At 44.6% G+C, this 19,669-nt stretch overlaps 1 protein-coding gene across 1 annotated transcript in view; it reads left to right on the top strand.

The window, feature by feature from the left end:
* HS6ST1 (heparan sulfate 6-O-sulfotransferase 1) overlaps positions 1–19,369 on the top strand; it is a 188,211-nt gene extending 168,842 nt beyond the window's left edge. Inside the window, exon 2 of the mRNA XM_039727930.1 lies at positions 13,223–19,369. Within this exon, the coding sequence (XP_039583864.1) occupies positions 13,223–13,931 (709 nt within the window). The 3' untranslated portion in view covers positions 13,932–19,369. The remainder of the gene's footprint in view (positions 1–13,222) is intronic.
* Positions 19,370–19,669: the final 300 nt, after the last annotated feature.

Raw genomic sequence — 19,669 nt, 5'->3', positions numbered from 1 at the left:
TATTGCTACCCACAACTTTTGCTGGCATTGCTATAATTCTTTTATAATTTCTTTCTCACAGTACAGCTACACCAGCAAAACTCTTCCATGCTACCTAAGCTTATGAGGGAGGAAACAGCTGTGCACATCTTTTAAAGGTGGTGTTTGTCAGCCAGGCCTGCAGCAGAGACTTAAGCAAAAGGCTCAGTGAGTGCAGAATCACAACCTCCCGAGGCAAACCCCGGTGCTGCGGGTTCTGGTGCCACATCCCCTGCAGGCAGAGGGCACCCCGGGGACAGCAGGGGATGGCTGTGACACTCAAAGTGTCAACGCCTGGGGCAGGCACTGTCAGAGCCTCGGGAGGAAGGCTGGGAGGGCAAAGGGAGAGAGAATGAGGTATTTGACTTTATGGATATCAGAAAGTTCAGTTGATTATTTTATTTTATTTTATTTTATTTTATTTTATTATTTGATTTTATTGATTTTATTATTATTTGTTTTATTGATTTTATTACTTTATTATACTATGTTATTTTATACTATATCACACTGTATTACATTACGTCTAAACTGAATCTGCCAAGCTCTCACTGCACACCCCTGCACTCCCTCGTGTCTCCCAGCCAGCAGTCCTGACACACACACACTCTCCTGGCCCTGACAGGCCAAAGAAACAAAACACCATCACTTTGGATAAACAGTCTCCATATTGCATTCCACTTTGGCACAACACAGGCACAGAAAATAAGATATGAATTGTGGTTTTATTTTCTCTGAGGTCCAGAGAATGTGACTCTCAGAAATCCTGGGGAAGAATTGTGCCTTGCTTTTCTCTGTGGGGAGAAGTGTGGCGACAAGGATGCTCTTGGGAGGATGCCTTTGGGAGGATGCCGTGGGAGAATACCTTAGGAGGATGCTGTTGGGAGGATGCTGTTAGGAGGATGGTTTTGGGAGGATGCAGTGGCAGGATGCTCCGTGCCGGCTCATCCCCGCAGAGGTGCGGGTGGTACCCAGCCGGTGACTTCATGGGACTCCAGGGTGGCACACGGGCATCGCTGCCTCCAGTGGAGAGGGAAACAGCCCCAATTGCCAATTCCCGGCAATTAAGTGGGATTTACAGCGTGAGACACGGGAAACCCCGGCAGAAGGGAGATGCTGGCAGGAGCTGTCCCTCCCTGCCGGAGCGGTCCATGGCAGGCAGGTGCCATCTAGTGGGAACGGGGCACAGCCGGGATACTGGGCATTGCCAGGCTGCAGCAGGAGCTGCACAGTCCCACCGAGCACTTTCTGTGGGTTTCCGTGGGCAGAAGGCTTTTCCAAGTAGAAAGCAGCCCTTTGGGAGATGCAGCACACACTTTTAAGCACATAACTAGGGTTACCTGCAGAGGAATTTGGCAGCCTTTCTGCCAGCTGGAACATCTCTGGAGTCCTTCACATGGGAGGTGAGGGAATAAGGAATAATTAATAATGGCCTGTATTTACATTTTAAAAAGTCTTTCAAGGATCTGTTAATAAAAAATCAGATTTTAAAATCACATTCAATACATTATTGCTTTTCTGGTATTCACAAATGTTCCTGCTAACCACAGGGCAAGGAATCCCATTAAGCACCCTTAGAAGAACCCAAGGTTTGTCAGGGCAAAATATCCTTTCTTTATAATGCAGGGGTGCTATCTGTGAAATACCCACTTGATATTTCATAACTTTCTCAGCCTCACAATGCACAGATCTGGGGGATCACCCAGCAGAGAAACCCTGAGACTGCTGAAGTTTTGCAGCCTCAAATGTCCACGCGAAGTCCCAAACCACGAGGCTGATTTGTGCTTCCTGTGCGTGCAGCGGAGGGGAAACAAGAGGGTTCCTGTGGTTAGAAATAGCTCTGCTGTTCCTTGCACCTCTCTCGGCGGGGACAGGGACAGGGACAGGTCACTGTCAGTGACAGCATGGCCAGGACACATTGCTGATGGATTTGGAGCAGCCCTTCCCAGCACGGCTCAGTTAATGCATTTTGCAGTCTTTGTTAGCTTCCTCAGCATGGTGATTCACTCAGGAGAGAAATTGTGTCTGTGAGCTAGGCCATCACTCTGTCAGTTCTGTGTGCCTGCTCCAGATGAGCAGGGGCTGCTGAGGCTGGCAGGGAGCACTCGAGCTGTTTGGGATGAAATACCCACACTTTGTGCTCTGCTTCTTGCATATTCTCCTTTTCTTTAGCAAGCAGTTTTAATGAAAGTGTTAATTGCGGGCCATTGTTTCCAGGCTCTAGCAAAATGAGTTCAAACCCAGAATCAACGTACTGTTTTCAGATCAATAATTTGTGAAAAATGAATAATGATGCCCATGCAGCCTCCCGTGGTGCTGTAGGCAGGGCTGGTGTTGGTACAGAGGACATAAAGAGCAGCCCCCCTGCCCAGCCTGGCTCTCCTGGTGATGTAAGAGCAAAATCCCAGCAATTGTTTCCTTGGGGCTGACTGGAGGCAGTGCCACGTGCAGAATTTGGGCTTCTTGATGCTGGCAAGGCCTGAGATTTCACTTTTTTTTTTTTTGGTTTGCAAAGGTTTGCACACCCTTTGATGGATTTGTTGCATAGAGCTTTCAGTGATGTCTTGATTTCCCAGGAAATGATGTGTTTCAGACAGAAGCCAGGCAGCTTGTTACTCCTGCCAGCTGGCAGGGGGGTGGCTGTGTGCATATAGATATTTGGTGTTTAATAATTGAAACTGGATGTATCAAGGTTGGCAGCATGTCTTTCAGCTTTAAAGACTGGGTATTGTTAGAGGAAAATGGGATGTTTTCTTGTGCCCAAGACAAATTTTTCTTCCCCAGCTAATCTTGGTGTGTGCAGCTGCTGTGTCAATATCTCCTCCTGAAAGGCAGGGAATGAACTTCTGAACATCTGTAACAGCTACATTAAGTGGTGTGGTTTATTGTAGAATTATGGATGATGATGGCTGGGTTACTAAACTGTAAATCAATCAAAGCATTTTGATGATATTCTAGATCATGAGAAAGAGACTCATGCAGCAAGAGACAGTGATTTATTGCACCAACTGGTAACACATTCAGCCCCAGTCATTTTTATTTATCATTACTTTGAAAAGATTTCAACCCTTCATTAAAGCACATTAAAAAAAATCTGTAATGATGACAAAGTTTTGCCGTAATGAAAATTGACACTCCTGAACTGTGATTTCTGGTGATAGGAAAGTGAAGAATAAGGAACTTAAGACACACAAACTTCACACTAAATTAGTTGAACAATCGTCTTTGTTTAATTGTCTTTTACGAGCAAATGAAGGGAGCTTTTCCCTTTTCATCCTTAAATCTGTTCCTTTGAAAGCATCTCACACTATCTGTAGTTTTGAGCCATGGAACCCGGGATTTTGAATGCTTAGCAAGTCATCCATTTCCGAGGCATTAGCAACACAGACAGGATTTATTTCAATCTCTGCATATGATTCTTTGATCTGGGGCTTACTTAAGTGCATTCCAGTGCAATTAATTAGGAAAACAGTATAAGACAGTGGCAACTCCAAGTGATCTTAAATGTAAAAGTGACTGATTAGTAGCTCTGCTTTCTTGAGGATTATCTTTTGCTGCTTAACAACATCTGCTGTTCCTGAGCAAGGGAGAGTCAGTTAATTGAGGAGAGGGAGCTTTGGCGCTCTTTGTAAGCCACTGGTGTGAGTATTCACGAGAAAATCCTTGTGGGAACCTCCCCCAGCAGTGATTTGAAGAAGGAGCTGGGTGGATGGGATTAGGAGCAGTCCCCTGCCAGGCGCTGTGAGGAGTGTGGCAGGATGCAGCTCACGCTGGCTGCTGTGCAGGGCAGCACTCGCTCCCTTTTCCTGGCAGCGCCTTGGAATCCACTCCTTGCACTGGGCCTGCTTTCAGGGATGGGTTCTGCTGCTCTTTGTGTTTTCTTCCCTGGAATGTCTTATTTCTGGATGTTCACTGGCTGGCTGAAAGTTACAGTGTTTTTTGGATGTCCAGGACATGTCAGCCCAGTTTAAAAATCCTCTGCATCTCCATTCTGTTTCCAGAGTCTTCCTACTCAGATCAATGAAAGTGGCCATCCATCAGTTTTTGATTGGAACAGGATTGATCAATGAGCAGCTCAGGGGTGCAGTGTTGCAGCTGCAGCTGCCTGACACAGATATTGCCTCCCTTTGCCAAGGAATTCAATTGTCCTGCACACACAATCAATATCTGCTCCTCTGACTACTCTTGCTGCCTTCATCTTCCTCTACAGTTTCTTTATAATTTCATCTTCCTCAAGGAGCCATATTTCCTGTCCATCATGCTGTTGCATTTTCCTTGAATCTTTTTTGAATCTCACAGCCAGTGGAGCTCTGCGATTCACAGAAGAGAAGCTGACTTGCAGTTCAAAAGAAAATGCAAATTCTAGCCTATCTGCTTTATTTACAGCTGTTTCAAATAAATATCTTTCCGTATTGCATAGTTACTTCAGGTTTGTCTTTGCTGTACATCAGCTTGCTTCTAGTTTTCTTTTTTTCTGTTTGGCAATATCCTGGTCATTCTTCTTTTTGCATCCTGAAGTGTGCAGACTTCAGATGCAGAAATAATGCTTTATCAGTTAAAGTATTCCCTTGTTTTATTCATTGAATCCATCTTGACACCTGGAGAGGCTAAATCCCTGGCATTCTCTCTCTTCCCAGGACAAAGCATGAAGCTCCAGAGATTTCTGTGCAGAACCAGTGCAGCTCAGCCCCAGTGACACAGACTTGGCAGCCTGCACTGGCAGTGTGTTAGGGAACAGCACTCATTCCCTGGAGCTGGAATGAGGCCCCATATGCTTTCCACTTATCTCGTGGTGGGGTGAAAACTGCTGTCCTATGCTGCATGTGCAGTGGACATTGATCTCTGGCACAGAGATGAAAAGTTCAGTGTCTCATTGCAAATGTATCATTACTCTTCAGGGATTGATTTGTTACTTGCCTGGTTCTAATGTGGCCACACACAGGAAGATACTCCAAAAAAGGGATGTCGATCTTTTCTAGCAAATATTTTATAGTAAATATGTGTGTAATGTGTTACTGACTTCTCTGTGTTTTGTAATGCTAAAATCAATGTAACTGAAAGTCTCTGTGACAGAACCAGTAAGTGAAGGGAGAGAAAATTTTTCTTTCATGTTTTTTCCCTCCTGAAACTTCCTACCTTGCCGACAGCAGGGGCAATAATAGAAGCAAAGGAATGCAAAGAATAAGCACAGGTTGCAGTCCACCTTTCTGCCATCTGTTCCCTGCCAGCACTGATGTAATCCCTCTGGCACTGAAGGTTCCCTCTGCCATCTGTCAGCATCCGACGTGCCATCGATCAGGGGGTGGCTGAGGTCACTTAGGAGCCACAGCAAGCCTCCCAAAACTTGGGAAGGGCACTAAATCAAAGGAATTTGATTTGTAACTTGCTGTCATTTTTGGTGCCTTGCTGCAGTAGAAGACAGCAGTCAACACTTCCTAAGCTCCTCACATGAGGAAAGTTATGGCAAAAGAAATCGCTTGTTTATAAACGGTGCAAGTAACATAAGCTTTTAATGGGCCCTAGAGGAGTCCAAGGCTCCAGAGGGCTCTGGAATGCCTTTCTCTCCACCCCCATTTGCTCCCCTCACCCTGACCCCCACAGTTTTTTTCCAAGCCTTTGTCCAATTTTCATCATATCTGTCATTTTGAAAAATGAGCTGGCGGTTCACTCCTAAGGTTCATAGCATGCCATGTATCTTTTTTTAGATTAACTTGTTTGCAGAGAGACAGTTCAACAGGAAATTCTTGTGCTTATACAGCAGTGCAATTTTTATGAAAAGCAGAGATGTTGTTAAAACTCATTATCTGTGTCTATTCTGCTAATTGGGTATAAAAAAGTCATGAGACACGAGGATGATAGGACCACACTTGCTTCCTGGGGAAAAGCCTATTAGTACATTGCTAACAAATCTGAACTGGGGCTGAGTGTGTGAGTGTGGTATGAACACAGTGATACCAGCACTGCACAACACTGAGATCTGAGGTAAAAGTGCACCTCGTTTCATTTATGGAGATAAATGGAGATGGTGGTTCTGAAAGTGTCCATTTCTGATGGTTTCAGAGAAATGAATGCCCAGCCATAGCTACCTTGATGCTCCATTTGATCCCAGACATAAAATGCTCCCATGTATTACCACAGACATCAGTCAGGATGGAATAGCCTCTATCTTTCTGCCACTCCCAACATGGGTGTCAAGGCTCCGTGTGCCCTCCCAGCTTTGTGCCAAACCAGGTCTCAAACAAACCCTGTGCCCTTGGGGCTGACTATATCCTCTGTGCCTCCACTCCAGCTCTGCTGCCTTTGCCGGTATATTCCAGGAGGAATATCTATGTTACAGGAATACAATACTGTTCCAACTCTGGCTTTGCAGACCTACCTTTCTTTGTAGGTCAGGTTTAAACAGAGACACCTCACCCTGTGTGCAGGGACACAGCATTGCTGCTCCTGCAGATCCCAAAGTCAAGGCTGTGGTGCTGCATGTGGCTGGATCAAGCACACAGACTGACCTTTTCCTGGGTTTCATGTCTTCAGGTCTCCTCCCCACCAGTCTGGAGAAGCCTTGCAGTTGTGCTTGACTGTCTCCGGTGTTTTCAAGCCAACCCATGCATGGCTTGGAACACCAAAAGGGAGCTTTTGTTCAAGGTTGTGTTGAGTGGATGGAGGGGTGGGTGTTCCTCCTGTAAAATGCCTGAGCTGCTCCTTGTTCTTTTGTCTCCTTTCTCTCTGTCAGACTCTGTTCTGCTTGCACCCAGCCGTAGTGTTGGGTGCACACAGCTCCAACACACAGGAGCTCTGCGGTGGGACCATCGCGCTGTGGCTGCACACCAGGACTGCAAACCATCACAGTGCCCACATTTTATAAAATGCTTGGGTGAACAGAGAGAGGTGTGGCTCTTCTCATCTGCCTCAGGCTCCTGGAGCAGCCTGAGCATTGCTTCAGGGCTGGCTCTGAGCTGGCCGTGGTGAAATCAGCCCCCAGGATGATTTCAGCCCCCAGGATGATCCTCCCTGAGCGAGGATCTGGAGGGTGAGCAGAGCCCATGTGAGGGCTGCTGTTGTTACATTTCCAAATGTCCTGTCTTCTAATACAGCCAAGTCCCAAGAGCAGAGACCATCAGGCAAAACAAACACAATTATGCAAAACAAACCTGGTTCCCAAAGCAAGCACTGACAGCCCCTCCTTTCCTGGCAAAGGAAATCACTGCTGTAGGTGTTTACCCAGTCTGAGAGCTGCAGGATTGGGTTTGCTGTTCAGCTTCTTGGCTTTTGGGGTTTGTGTTGCAATCTTTATTTAAACATAGAGGACAGCAAAGATGTTTGTTTTGTTCGTTTGTTTGGGGTTTTCTTTCTGTTCTTATGATTTTTAAAGGAATGAAGAGTTTATTGTGTGTGAAATGCAGGAAGAGTCTAAATGAACAACAGATGAGAGGAAATAGACTGAGGAAAATTAGGGCTATTTGCTACCAAAGGAAGTAATCATTGTACATATATTAAATTCCAATCTCTAACTGAGAATGTGCTTGTTATGCAAGAAACCTGACTGTAGAGGAAAACAGGGAAATATGTGGAGTCTTTGAAGGTTGGGCTTTAAAAGTGGTGAGTATGGGTTGGGTGAGTAAGGCAGGAGGCAGCTTTTACTGAAGCCAGTGGTGGCTGGAGAGTCACCCAGAGTCTCCCATTATAGCAGAAGGTTATTTTCTGTGCAGAAGGGGGAAACTGTTCTTCATACACCTGCTGTTTGTAGGTAACATTTAGTGTGACTTTATAATGACAGTAGAAATTCTTTATGGACTTTCACCTGCCACATTCTCAGCTCACCCATCCTCAGAGACACCTGAATCATTTATGGCTTACCTGTGAGTCCTTGCTGAGCCTGTTCCTTGGGGATACTCTGCTCCTTTCCAGTGGGGATAACCCTTCCCTGGCAATCCCCTTTGGTGCTCTGGACAAGTGAGGGTTCAGGTGATGGCAGGGGGGTGCTGAGTGCTCTGCTTCTCCTTCCCTTGGTCCCTGCAGGGCAGCTGCACGAGTGCATGTCAGTGCTGGGAGGCAAAATCAGTGGTTGTCTCAGTGAAAAACTACTTACAGTGAGAGCCAGTGGAAGAGGAATGAGGACTCTCACCAGGGATTTGTGGAGTGTGCAATAGATGGGCTTGACTTACAGGGATGCCTTAAATCAGCCACAAATTTGACATTACTGCATCTTTAAACAAAACACAGTGTTCCTCATTATTGCAAGATGACAGACCCCCTGCTCAGTTAATTCACCGAAGATATAGAATGATATTTTTTAATTATTTTTTTTTAGCAGTAGAAAAATTGTCGCCTGGGGGAATGTTGCTTTGACAGATTGGGGTTATATGGCTGAAGCTGACCCATGCAGCTTCCTGCCCCTTCCCCCTCCTGGCAGGCAGATGAAGCATTTATGATTGCAAGTGGCTAGCTGTATTTTGTTCTTTATCTGATGGAAGGCCACCACAGTAATCAAAAAAGGACTTGTTACATATTTTGCTTTTCCTGGGAGGAATGCTTGAAAGCTCAGTAAAGAACCTGTAAAAATTAAAAATTAAAAAAAAAAAAATTGGCAACGTGGGAGGAAGCATTTAAGCACAGGAAAGAATAGAGAATTGCATAGTCAAATAAGCAGTTCTTGGCAGAATTTAGAGACCAGCAGCAGTAAGAAGGATGCATTGGCATGTAAAAAAGAGTGGAAATTAACTGAAGAGAAATGGTAGCATCATATTTAGAATCTGTCACTTTATCAGAATTATCTTGACTGGTTATTAGCAAAAGAGAAAGAATTGAGTTTTTAGAGGAAGAAGGGTTTCATTTCCCCTTCATTAGCTGAGGAACCTGCTGACAGGAATTAAGACAGAATATTGCTAAATGGCATCTTCAGCCACGCAACAAAGGGTTATTTTTAACCCCAAGCTGCATTTGCAGCATGGCCCTGCTTAAAAAAAAAAAAAATTAAAAAAACCACAACAAAAACTCTGCTAGCAAAACTAAGGCTGCTTTGTGCTGCTATGTGAGAATGGGAAGGAGACGTCTGGGTGGGAATCCTGTGGGGCAGTGGTGCCTCTGACACCCGTGTCATGAAAATATGCCTCCAGTTAAGCATTGTCCTCTGCCCTCAATCCGTGCTGAAACAGGGGCTTTGCATAATCCTGCAAGGAGGCAGCTCCTGCTCCAAAAGATGTTATGTTTTGAATTTCCAAAACGGACAAAGGGGGCATTGTCAGCCCTTCACACATGGGAAACAGAGGCAGGGAGAGAGAGATTTATCTGGGGCAAGCGGGGTAATTTTGACAGAATGGGCACTTGAAGTTTCCTGAATTCATTTGTGTGTTATGACCACAAGGTTGGCCTTCCTTTCTGATGCTGGGTTTTGTTCTTCCTTGCACTTCAGTTCAGGTACAGAGGTGTTAATCAAAACCATTCTTTTCTTCTGTTCTGTTTAATAAATATTAACATTTCTTTGGGCACTGTGCAACTTACATGAGGTGAACTCTGCAGATGCCTCAGAGGTGGATTTTCAGGTGGATTTCCATGTTGGGTCTGCCAGGAGCAGCAATGCAAGGACAGGCAGAGGTGTGACTTTGTCTTTGGCTTGTCCTTGTGCCCCTGGGGATCTCAGCCCCGTGGGTGTAGAAGAGGAGCCTCCAAGAGCAGTAATGCTCTGCTCAGCTTCATGGGGGAGGAAAAATCTTCCTGACTCCAGTGTCCCTTTGTCTTGCTCAAGCTTGCTAAGTCCAGAGAGGCCAGTGAGATATGACACTGCATGACCAAACTGGGGCTTTTTTATGAGGCACTGCTGAGTGGAACCATCTGGGCTAGGAGAAGACCACATTTCTGAAATGAGCCTTCAGGAACACTAAAGTTAAGTGGCTGTCTGGGACACCATGCTGAATGAAGGGCACTCACAGCTGCATGGGTTTTATGGGTTTATTTTATCTCTGATGACAAAAAAAAAAAGTACTAGTCATGTGGTTCCTCAGGAATTCCAAGCCACTGTTTAAAAGTGGCTTTGCCTGTGTTCTCAGCCATGCTGGAACAGTTCCCCCAGCTTGCTGACTGCTCATGGACAGTGATTTACAGTTACCTCATTTTTACCTAAACCTAAAGGCAGTCCCAAGTTACACTTCAAGAACAGAAACTTCAGTATCCTCAGTTCCTTGGGTGAACACCTGCACTGTCATCCCTGTAATACCCAAGTGGCTCAGCCCTGTGGCTCCTGAGGTCTCAGTCCCTTGGAAGGTGTGCTGCTCACTTGCCTGAGGGCTGAGGGAATCTGCTCCTCAGAAACCAATGCCTTTCTAGAAAGCTAAATACAAATTTGGGAGCAGAACTTCCACTGTGTCAATGGTGCATCTCAACTTAGGCAGTTAAAACTTCTTTTGCTGTAAAGTCTCTGTTTAGTTTTGTTTGTGAGGATTGATGTTTGGTTGGTTTGGGTTAAATTAAAAAAAATTAATTTTGTTTTATGTTTTTTGTTGTTGGGGGCTCTTTTGTTTGTTTAGGGTTTTTGGTTTTTTTAAATTCTATTTTATTTTATTTATGCCCCATTGGGGCAGCTTCCTTAAGTGCTTCTAGGGGCCTGTTTCCAGTTTCCAAAGACAAATTGATTTATGTGTTAGGAGGCAAGCTCTTTCCTTCAAGCACTTTTCTATGTGACAGACCTGGAAGGGGGCAAATTGGATTCAGTAGAATTTCTAAAATGGTAACCTGTTTCCTGTGCTTTTCATTCATTGAGATGAATCTTTGAGAAAGATCCCTCATGGTAAAATATTTACCAGGGTATTACATTGACTAATAGTGTAGGTGTGAAGAAAGAAGTTTTTGCTCCTTAAACATCTTCCAATCCATGTCCTGTTCAATGTCTCTGTTTCAATAGACTCCAGAAGCTTTGCGTGATATTTATTCATCTGATTTACTAACAGTCTCCTAAAGTTTAAACAGAGACACAGAGAGAAGATAAGCTGGACTCAGCCTTGCAGGAATCAGATTCATGCCAACTCTGCCACTCCTATTTGACTTTATGCACATCATTTAATATTTGTGGTTCCCCTGTCTGCCAAATGCAGATACTAATTCCTCTTTTTTTCCCCTATCCATACTTGTATAGGTGGCATGTTTGGACAGGAATCAGCTCCTCCTTTGTCTGTGGTTTACCTCACACACAAACGAGTCCCTGATCTTAGGGATCAGGGAGAAACAACCTTTCAGTTGCTTCTGTAGCCACAAAATAATAAATGGCTTCGACCTGCTCAGTGAAAAATGCAACCTTTGGATTACATCAGTGAAAATAAAAATCCACTGCAGTTCACAAGTCAAAAAGTGCTGATAGTGTTTAGCACCACTGTCTGTCACTGAACATCTGGCATTCATCACTGCTCTCCTTTCTTTCCACTGCTGTATTTTATCCCATCTATTGGAGGTTTCTTGGCTCAGTCTCTATAAATTATGGCTGCCTCTCAGTCAGGGTAGTGGAATCACTACAGGCTGCAAGGTAAAGGAAGGAAAAAGAGGTAGGCTTTTAAAAGTCCTTAAAAGAAAGTGTCTGCTCCCCTTTTTCTCCCTGTCCCTGTACACAGACAGTACTGGGCAGTATTACTGTGAGATACTCTTGCTATTGAAGAGAGATGGAATAATTTCCAAAATTAACAAATATGTGTACCAGCCCTAGTTATGAAGGCAGGAAGCAGGAGAGGAATTGGAGCTGGAGTGGACACCCGCTGCCATTGTTGGAAAGACCAGAACTGACTGCTCTGGAACAGCCCTTCAGCAGCTTTATAATGAATTAGGAAAGCAAACATTGCTTAATATGAGACTTCCTGGGCAACAGCTTTGATGTATTATTTTAAAACTAAATTACTCTTATTGCTGAAATTTAAGTTGCTATTAGGAAGAATAATACTGAAGGTGCTAGGAAAACACGGGTCTGTTAAAATTGGCCAAAACAGAATACTTTCACTATTTTTTTCCTCAAAAAACGGTTCACTGCCATCTCAGTGGCCATTCCATTTGGTGCTCCTGAACAACGCTGGCAGGGCAGTGAGCCCTAGCAGCATTCTGAAGATGAATTTCTGATGGGGATGAATTTCTGATGGGTTCCACCACCCTCGTGTGAAACACTCCCAGCTGCACGCGTGTGTTGCCTGCCAAAGCCAGGTGCTCCCATGTGTGCTCAGTGTCACAGCCACATGCCCTGCAAGCACGTGCCAGCTTTAGGAGCTAGAGAAGGCATTTCCTCCTTCTGGAAACACAAAGACCCCCTCAGTCCCACGCTGCTGGCAGTTAGGGAAGAAAAGCCCATTTCCCTCTGTATGGAGAGGGCTGTTGCAGACTGCCATCTCTGTCAATCTCAGAACTTCATGGGCTGAAGCCAGAGGGTCTCTGTTAGAGACAGCTGTCATGTTTTCAGTTCTAGGGACAGCTTGTATTGTTGAGGACTTCATTGTACTTAAAATAGCAAGAACACCCCATGTCATTATGTGTGCTCTTCCTGGTTGTCTTGCTTTTCCCTTCTATTTAGTCTCTTGTCAAAAGTGTGTCTGAAGTTTGTTTGATTTAATACCAGGTTGACTGAAATGGGAATAAATTATTGCTGCTATTGCTGGTTGTCAGCTCAGCCTTCTCTTCCTGGAAAGCATATTGCATTCCTGATTTCCCATTGTTTTTCATTTATGTTCCTGTGGTTTTATCCTGGTACTCGCTGCAGACTCCCAGATTTCAGCTCGGCAGCCAGATCAATCAAGCAGTGGGTGTCCTGGTCAGCATCTGCATGGAGTGGAGGTGATAGGCCCAGCTCACAAACAGAGGGGCTGGGCTGTCCTTCAGAGCAGCTCCTGGCTGGCACTGCAGGCACCCAGCAGTGGGAAGGGCCAGGCAGTGCCAGGAGCCACAGTTGCTCTCTGAGGTCAATGAACAGGTTCAGTCCTGGTGATTTGTTCTTTGTAGTCTGTCGCTGGCAATGGATGTCCTGCTGAAGGTGCGACTGCTTGGCAAGGCTAAAATGAGAGGCACGGGTCTAATGTTGCACAAAGGGCTTTGCATGAGATATTGCAAGGAAAACACAACCCACAAGTACAGTGGGATGGATGATGTGATGGTAATTTACTCTCCGTTTTTTGCTGTCTGCACTAGCTCTCTGCCTGTCCCGTTGCTAGCAGAATATTCATTCTGTTTTCTCTTCTCCTTGTAGAAAATTTTACTACATCACTCTGCTGAGAGACCCCGTGTCGCGTTACCTCAGCGAGTGGCGTCACGTCCAGCGAGGAGCTACTTGGAAGACCTCCTTGCACATGTGTGATGGCAGGACACCAACCCCTGAGGAGCTGCCCTCGTGCTACGAGGGCACGGACTGGTCGGGCTGCACGCTGCAGGAGTTCATGGACTGCCCCTACAACCTGGCCAACAACCGCCAGGTGAGGATGCTGGCCGACTTGAGCCTGGTGGGCTGCTACAACATGTCCTTCATCCCGGAGAACAAGCGGGCGCAGATCCTGCTGGAGAGCGCCAAAAAAAACCTCAAAGACATGGCCTTCTTCGGCCTGACAGAGTTCCAGAGAAAGACTCAGTACCTGTTTGAGAGGACATTTAACCTGAAGTTCATCCGGCCCTTCATGCAGTACAACAGCACGCGGGCGGGCGGCGTGGAGGTGGACAACGACACCATCCGCAGGATCGAGGAGCTCAACGACTTGGACATGCAGCTCTATGACTATGCAAAGGACCTCTTCCAACAGCGCTACCAGTACAAGCGGCAGCTGGAGAGGATGGAGCAGAGGATAAAGAACCGGGAGGAGAGGCTCCTCCACCGGTCCAACGAAGCGCTTCCCAAGGAAGAGACCGAGGAGCAAGGACGTTTGCCCACTGAGGACTACATGAGCCATATTATAGAGAAGTGGTAGCCTAGGCAGACTTTTATATTAATGATGTTCTAGGGTTTCCATATAAGAGATCGTGGAAGTAAAAATTACAAAAAACAAAACAAAACAAAAGAAAAACCCAACAAAAAATATTTTATTTAAAAGCAAGTCTGTAAAACAGAAGATAGATTGCTTCCTTAAGCATAGGGTCTTTTTACTGTTTCTTACAAGACCGATGAGATTCTTAAAAAAATCAATAAATACATAAAAATAAAAAAAGGGTCAACATTCTAATGCAGAGATAAAAAATGCACAAATGCAGTTACCCACGCATAAGCCCAAATACAGAAGAATGTTTCTTATCCTCACGATTTTAACACAAATGGCAGAAGTAGGATTTTTTCAAGTCTCTTTATCCCCTGACCCTAAAGATACATAATTAAAAAACAAGGAAACAGAGGTTTTCTGTTGTGGGGGAGGTGGGAGGGGAATTGCACTGTTTGTCAGTAACTGATAATGGTGACTGAGTTGAGGATGGGCCATCCTGTCAGGCTGGGATCTGACACACAGGCAGTAACAGCATTTCAGCTGGCAGCCACTGCCAGAAAGTAGAGCACCACAAAAAATAAAAAGAAGAAAACCAGTCAGAGGATGAGAAACATTAAAGCAAATTGACTATGGCCTGGGAAATGTACTTATCACAAGGGTTCTGATTTATTGCACTGGTATCACAAACACACACGCAGCTTCATCAGAAAAATAATAGGGAATTCATACACAAACTCCCAGCTTTGTTTCCCAGACAGGTCCCAAAACAAGTTAAAAGCCAACCATAGACTCAAACCTGCATTCACATGTTGTCCTGTCAGCTTACACCACTACCACTCAAGCCACTATCAGTATAGTGTGTTAACAGCACACGAAAACCCTATCCTACATACTACAAAAACAAAGGAAGAAAAATTTAATTACTCCTTCATAAATCCACACAAACTTCAGACCCTGCAAATGATAAGTCACTAATGGGAATGTGGCGAGGGGGTGATTTTGTTTTGTTTGTTGCTATGTGAAATACTGACCCAGAATAAGCATACAGACCTTCCCTAGCCGTATTATTTCAGTTATTTTTACTTGCTTTTATCAAGAGGTAATGCGCATCAGCCTGCTTCCAGTGAAGTCACTAGAACTGATTTAAGTGGGAACAGGATGGGGCTCTCTTCCAGAGCTGTGAAAATTTCTGACTATGGGTCTAAATTAATTATGAGACAGTGCACATTGTCTTTTGGCAGGGTGCCTGTTCTGCAGCCCTTACTTTAAATGAACAAGCTGTGTTCATAAAACTGGAAAGGGGAATCATGGATAGTGTTTTTTTAGTCTCAGACCACTCTCAAAGCAGAACTCTTTCAATGCTGTTTTTTAGGGCCTCATGTAAGTTTAATCCTCCAGTGTGGGGACAGTCTAACCAGGTTCTGCTTACTGACTTTTGAGTCATAGAACAACAATGACTTCTCTAATTCCTCTTTCCACTCACCAAATTAAAATATGGCTTATTTTTTTGCTGTTGCAAGCACTTCTTTGTTTGGCTGGAAGCATGGAAATGAAGCAGTTTTTGCCTGGTTCATGTCTCACTCCGTTATTACTCAGCCTGTAAGACCTGAACCAGCTATTGTTTAGGGTAAACTTTGAACCAAATGGAATAGAATTTGATTTTCAAAGGCCACGTTAACTGCAAATCAAATATGGCATTGAAATCACTGGAGGAGAGGCAGAGAGGTGATGCACTTCACTTTAGCATGTCATTTTTACAGCATCCCTTTCCCATCACACAAGTCCACTGACGTGCTGCTTGGTTTGGGTTTTAATTCTTTCTCTGCCTCTGTGCACTGTTTCCAGCAGTTTCAAGTTCAGACTGAGTTTTGCAGAGGAGGGGGAATACACCTTGCTTTTGGAGACTTCTTCTCCTGAAGAGCAAAGACAGCTAAAACACTTGATAAAACACGAAGAGCACTTAGGGCTCAAACACAATTCTGTTACAGCCCTGAGCCAACATCCACCAGAGTCAGGGGATGTCTTTCCTGTTGATTTCAGGTGGATTTTGGTCAGGTCTGATCCTGCTGTGCCAATGCTTGCCACAGAATGGCTCCTGCTCCCAGAAATGTGTAGCCTGCCCATAAGCATTCCCTCCTGGGTGAAAATTGGGAAGAAGAATGAAGCAGTATTTGGTGGTTGGCTTGGGGGAAGAGAAGGTATTACAAGTCCATTTGCTCATCTCTGAATCCAAGACTGGCAGAAGCTGTGTCTGCTATGTGCCAGCACTTTCACATTTTGCTGTAACCACAGAAAATATTTGTATTTTCAAAATGCAACTTTGCAGGCTGTTCACCCACAAAACCAGCACATGAGATATAAAAAACAACTGTTGCACATGCACAGTTTCCACCTTTCCCCAAAAGCTTTTCAGGGTGTGTCCGTGTGGTGGATCCATAACGCACAAGGGGTTCCTGCAGCTGATCCCTGTTTGTGTCTCTCTGCTGGGACCCTGGGGGATGCACACCAGAATTGTGCTTAGGCTGTGTCTGCCTGAGCTCTTCCTGTGCTGCAGGCTCTGAGTAACCAGCTGGATGTTAAGGAATCTGTCTGCAGGGTTGTCTAAATCAGAAGCAGCCTCTGACCTTAGAAGCATGTCAGTAGAACTTTTTTTTGGTAATGTATTGCAGTAACAAGCAAAAGAAATGAAATTATATTGAAAACTGTCTTTAGTTAACAGTTTCATTTCAACCACAAAAGGAGGGCTGACCTCAGTACTGAGGCAGAAGTTTCTACATTTAAATTCTGCACCCATGCAAATGCCTCAGTTTTTCCACCTCTACACTGGGAGTAACAAATTTACGGGCTCTAAAAGGGTACTCCAAGGTATGAAAAGTATGGGGCACTTTGAAACAGATTCTGAGTAATGGGAATGAACAGAATCACCCAAAAGCCATCCCTCGCCCTGGCTGCTGTGCTGCTCTGCTTCTGGCTGTTAATTCATGTTAAGTGCTGTGTACCAGAACATGGGTTGCAGGACATACCTGGGACTGTCTTCTTCCTTTAGTGGGGCAAGGGAGCTTTTTTAACATAATGTGAATGTAGTTTTTTGTGATTTATATGTAGCACACTTTGAAGTGCTACTATTTCTTTTCTTTTTAGGACTGATATTTTGATGCTACAATAACATGAAAAGTGTGTGTGTGTAGTTTTAAAATGAATTAAGAACAACAGCTTTAAGGCACTCTGGCAGAAGTAGTGGCCAGATAGTAGATTCTTGTTCAGTATCTGCCCCTTTCTTCCAAAATGTTTTTCCTGTGACTTCCAGACACACCAAAAGCTTCTTCAGGACATGAAGTGTTTCTTCAGGGGGTCTGTCAGTGCATCATGATCCAGGTTAGGAGAGTGCTGGGAGCAGTGCAGGACTGGACTTGTCTCTTAGGGACTTGGTGACTTCTTAGGGCTAAGAAGTCAATTTGCCTTTAGTCACCTAAACAGTGTAAACATCACTGCTTGGTGGCTGTTCTTGCTGAAGAAAACATTTTCTTGCTGGTTTGTCTTATCCTAGTTAGCTCTGTTGAAGGAGTTTGCCTCATCCAAGGTTTTCCAGACAGTCAGGTGCCACCTTTTACTCTCTGCAGATCACAAAATGCAGGATTGACTGGTAAGGTTGCCAGTCCAGGCTGTCACAGGGTTCGAAGTCATAAACAAAACATAAAAAAAAGAAAAAGTCAGCTAAGGGTCAGTGTGAATTTCTGGCTTGTCTGAATTTCTTCCTTTATGCCCATCATTTTGGAATAAATGAGGAACACTTCAGCTGATGGTTTTGCATCCCACAGTCCCTTACTTGCTTACAAAACTGGGATGACAATGGAAGCAGCATAAGAAAGATCCCAATAAGGTTTTGAATCCTCTCTCCCAGGGCTGTCCTGTTAAAGAGCAGTGCAGTTGCTGAGAGTGTGACCAAGGCAGGAGGACTCCCCATGGCAGTACAATGAGGAGGTTTTCCCTCTGAGCCTGTCAAGTCACTCCAGAGAGCAGTGGACAGCTCCAGAAGGTGACAAGAGCATCACAGCACAGGGCCTGGCCAAGGCTCATACCTTGGGGTTAAAAGCATCTCCAGTGTCTCACTGGTGTTCAGAGTTACCCAGACCCCACAGACTTCTGCAGAAGTCATCACAAAAAAAGGAGGAATTCATCCCCAACCTGTGCTTAATGCTGTGTTCCCAGAGCTGTAGCTTGGCACTGCTGCTGGACTCAAACCACAGGGCTGGCTGTGGTCTCTCTTTATTCTTCTTTTCACTGTCACTGATACCAGCAGCTCATGCTCCAGGGGCAGAGGTGAGCATGGCATTCACTGCCTGACCTGGGGTGTTCCAGGCCTGTGCAGCCCAGGTCAGTGAGCAGCAGCTCAGGTGAGCCAGGGCACACAGCCCCAGCTCTCCATGGCTGCTTGTTTTACCCCATCCACAGGAATTCTGCCAAGGTGAACGCAGCCCTGATGAGCACATGGGTGTTAAAGCCTGTGTTGTCCCAGCTCTGTAATTCTTAGCCATGCAAGCTGAAAAAAAAACCCAGATTTGCAAATGAGTCTGTCTCCTCAGAGCCCCAGAATTCCCCCTCCCTGTTCAGTTCCCCCACGTCAGTTCTGGAGACTGGATCGAGAGAGTTGTACTATAATGAATAATTTTATATTCAAAAGGTTTACTGAGCATGATTTGTTTTGTACATATTGGAATATGATTTAACTTATTTTTATTGCCCCTTTTAATCTTTTTTTTTCCCATAAGGAGAAGACAAAAATCCCCATCCTCTCTCAATGTGAAGTTCCTGTGTGTTTATGTGTAGTCTGCCAGTCAAACACACAACAGGCAGGGGATTTCTCACCATCCCTACAGCTATCTGATTTTGGTTTGCATTGTCATTTCCATTCATCTGGGACTTTGCTTATATTGTCTCTTCTCTCCTCTCTGCTGCACAGTCTGCACAGAGCAGGGAGAGGTCAGTGCAGGCAGGATTTTCTTTTTCTTCCTCTCCCCTTTCTTGTGTGCTTTACTTACCAAGGAACTCAGTTCCTCCAGGAGTTGTGTGACTGAGGGTAAAAAAATACAACTGTCCCCCCACCTGCCTTCCATCCTCCATACTGTAGATCAAACAGATTCAGCTTCTCTGAAAGTGATTGTGGCTGGACTCATTCCATTGGGCTGAATGTGTATGGTTTGCACTTTCCCCCCCACTTCAGGAACTTAAAAACAACAAAAAAATAAAAGGCAACTGTTTTAACTTGAGCCGAGTAACACTTAAAGCTTTATATATTTATTTATAGCATCTTACAAAAAGTGTTAAAAGGTTTTTTCTTCCACAAGAAAAATAAAATTTTTTAAAAATCATCTAATTGTTTTTGTCTAGATCGAGGATGAATGTTAGCAGACGAAATAAACCCTAAAATTGAGCATCTGTGGTGTGTGTTGTCCTTGCATTGGCCTTTGATGCAGTTTCAGTGCAATATGTCTTGCCTGTTTATTACAGAGAGATAAAGCTGCCAGTGCAGCTGATGGAGAATATTTGTTTTCTGTTACAGACTCCTGGACAAGAAACATTCAAGCAGAAACTGCAGTCTGTTGGTTCCTATTGTTACATTTGAGCCAACATTACAAAAAACCCTTAAACCTCATGGAACCTGTCATCTTTTAAAAATTACATTTGATACTGTACAGGCTTCTTAGTTTTCTTTTTCAGAGGCACTGCAATGA

The sequence above is a fragment of the Passer montanus genome, unplaced genomic scaffold (genome assembly GCF_014805655.1).
Source record: "Passer montanus isolate IOZ18808 unplaced genomic scaffold, ASM1480565v1 scaffold63, whole genome shotgun sequence".
NCBI classification, from domain to species: Eukaryota; Metazoa; Chordata; class Aves; order Passeriformes; family Passeridae; genus Passer; species Passer montanus.
The sequence above is the reverse complement of the archived record's forward strand: the minus strand, read 5'-3'. Positions and strand labels throughout refer to the sequence as shown.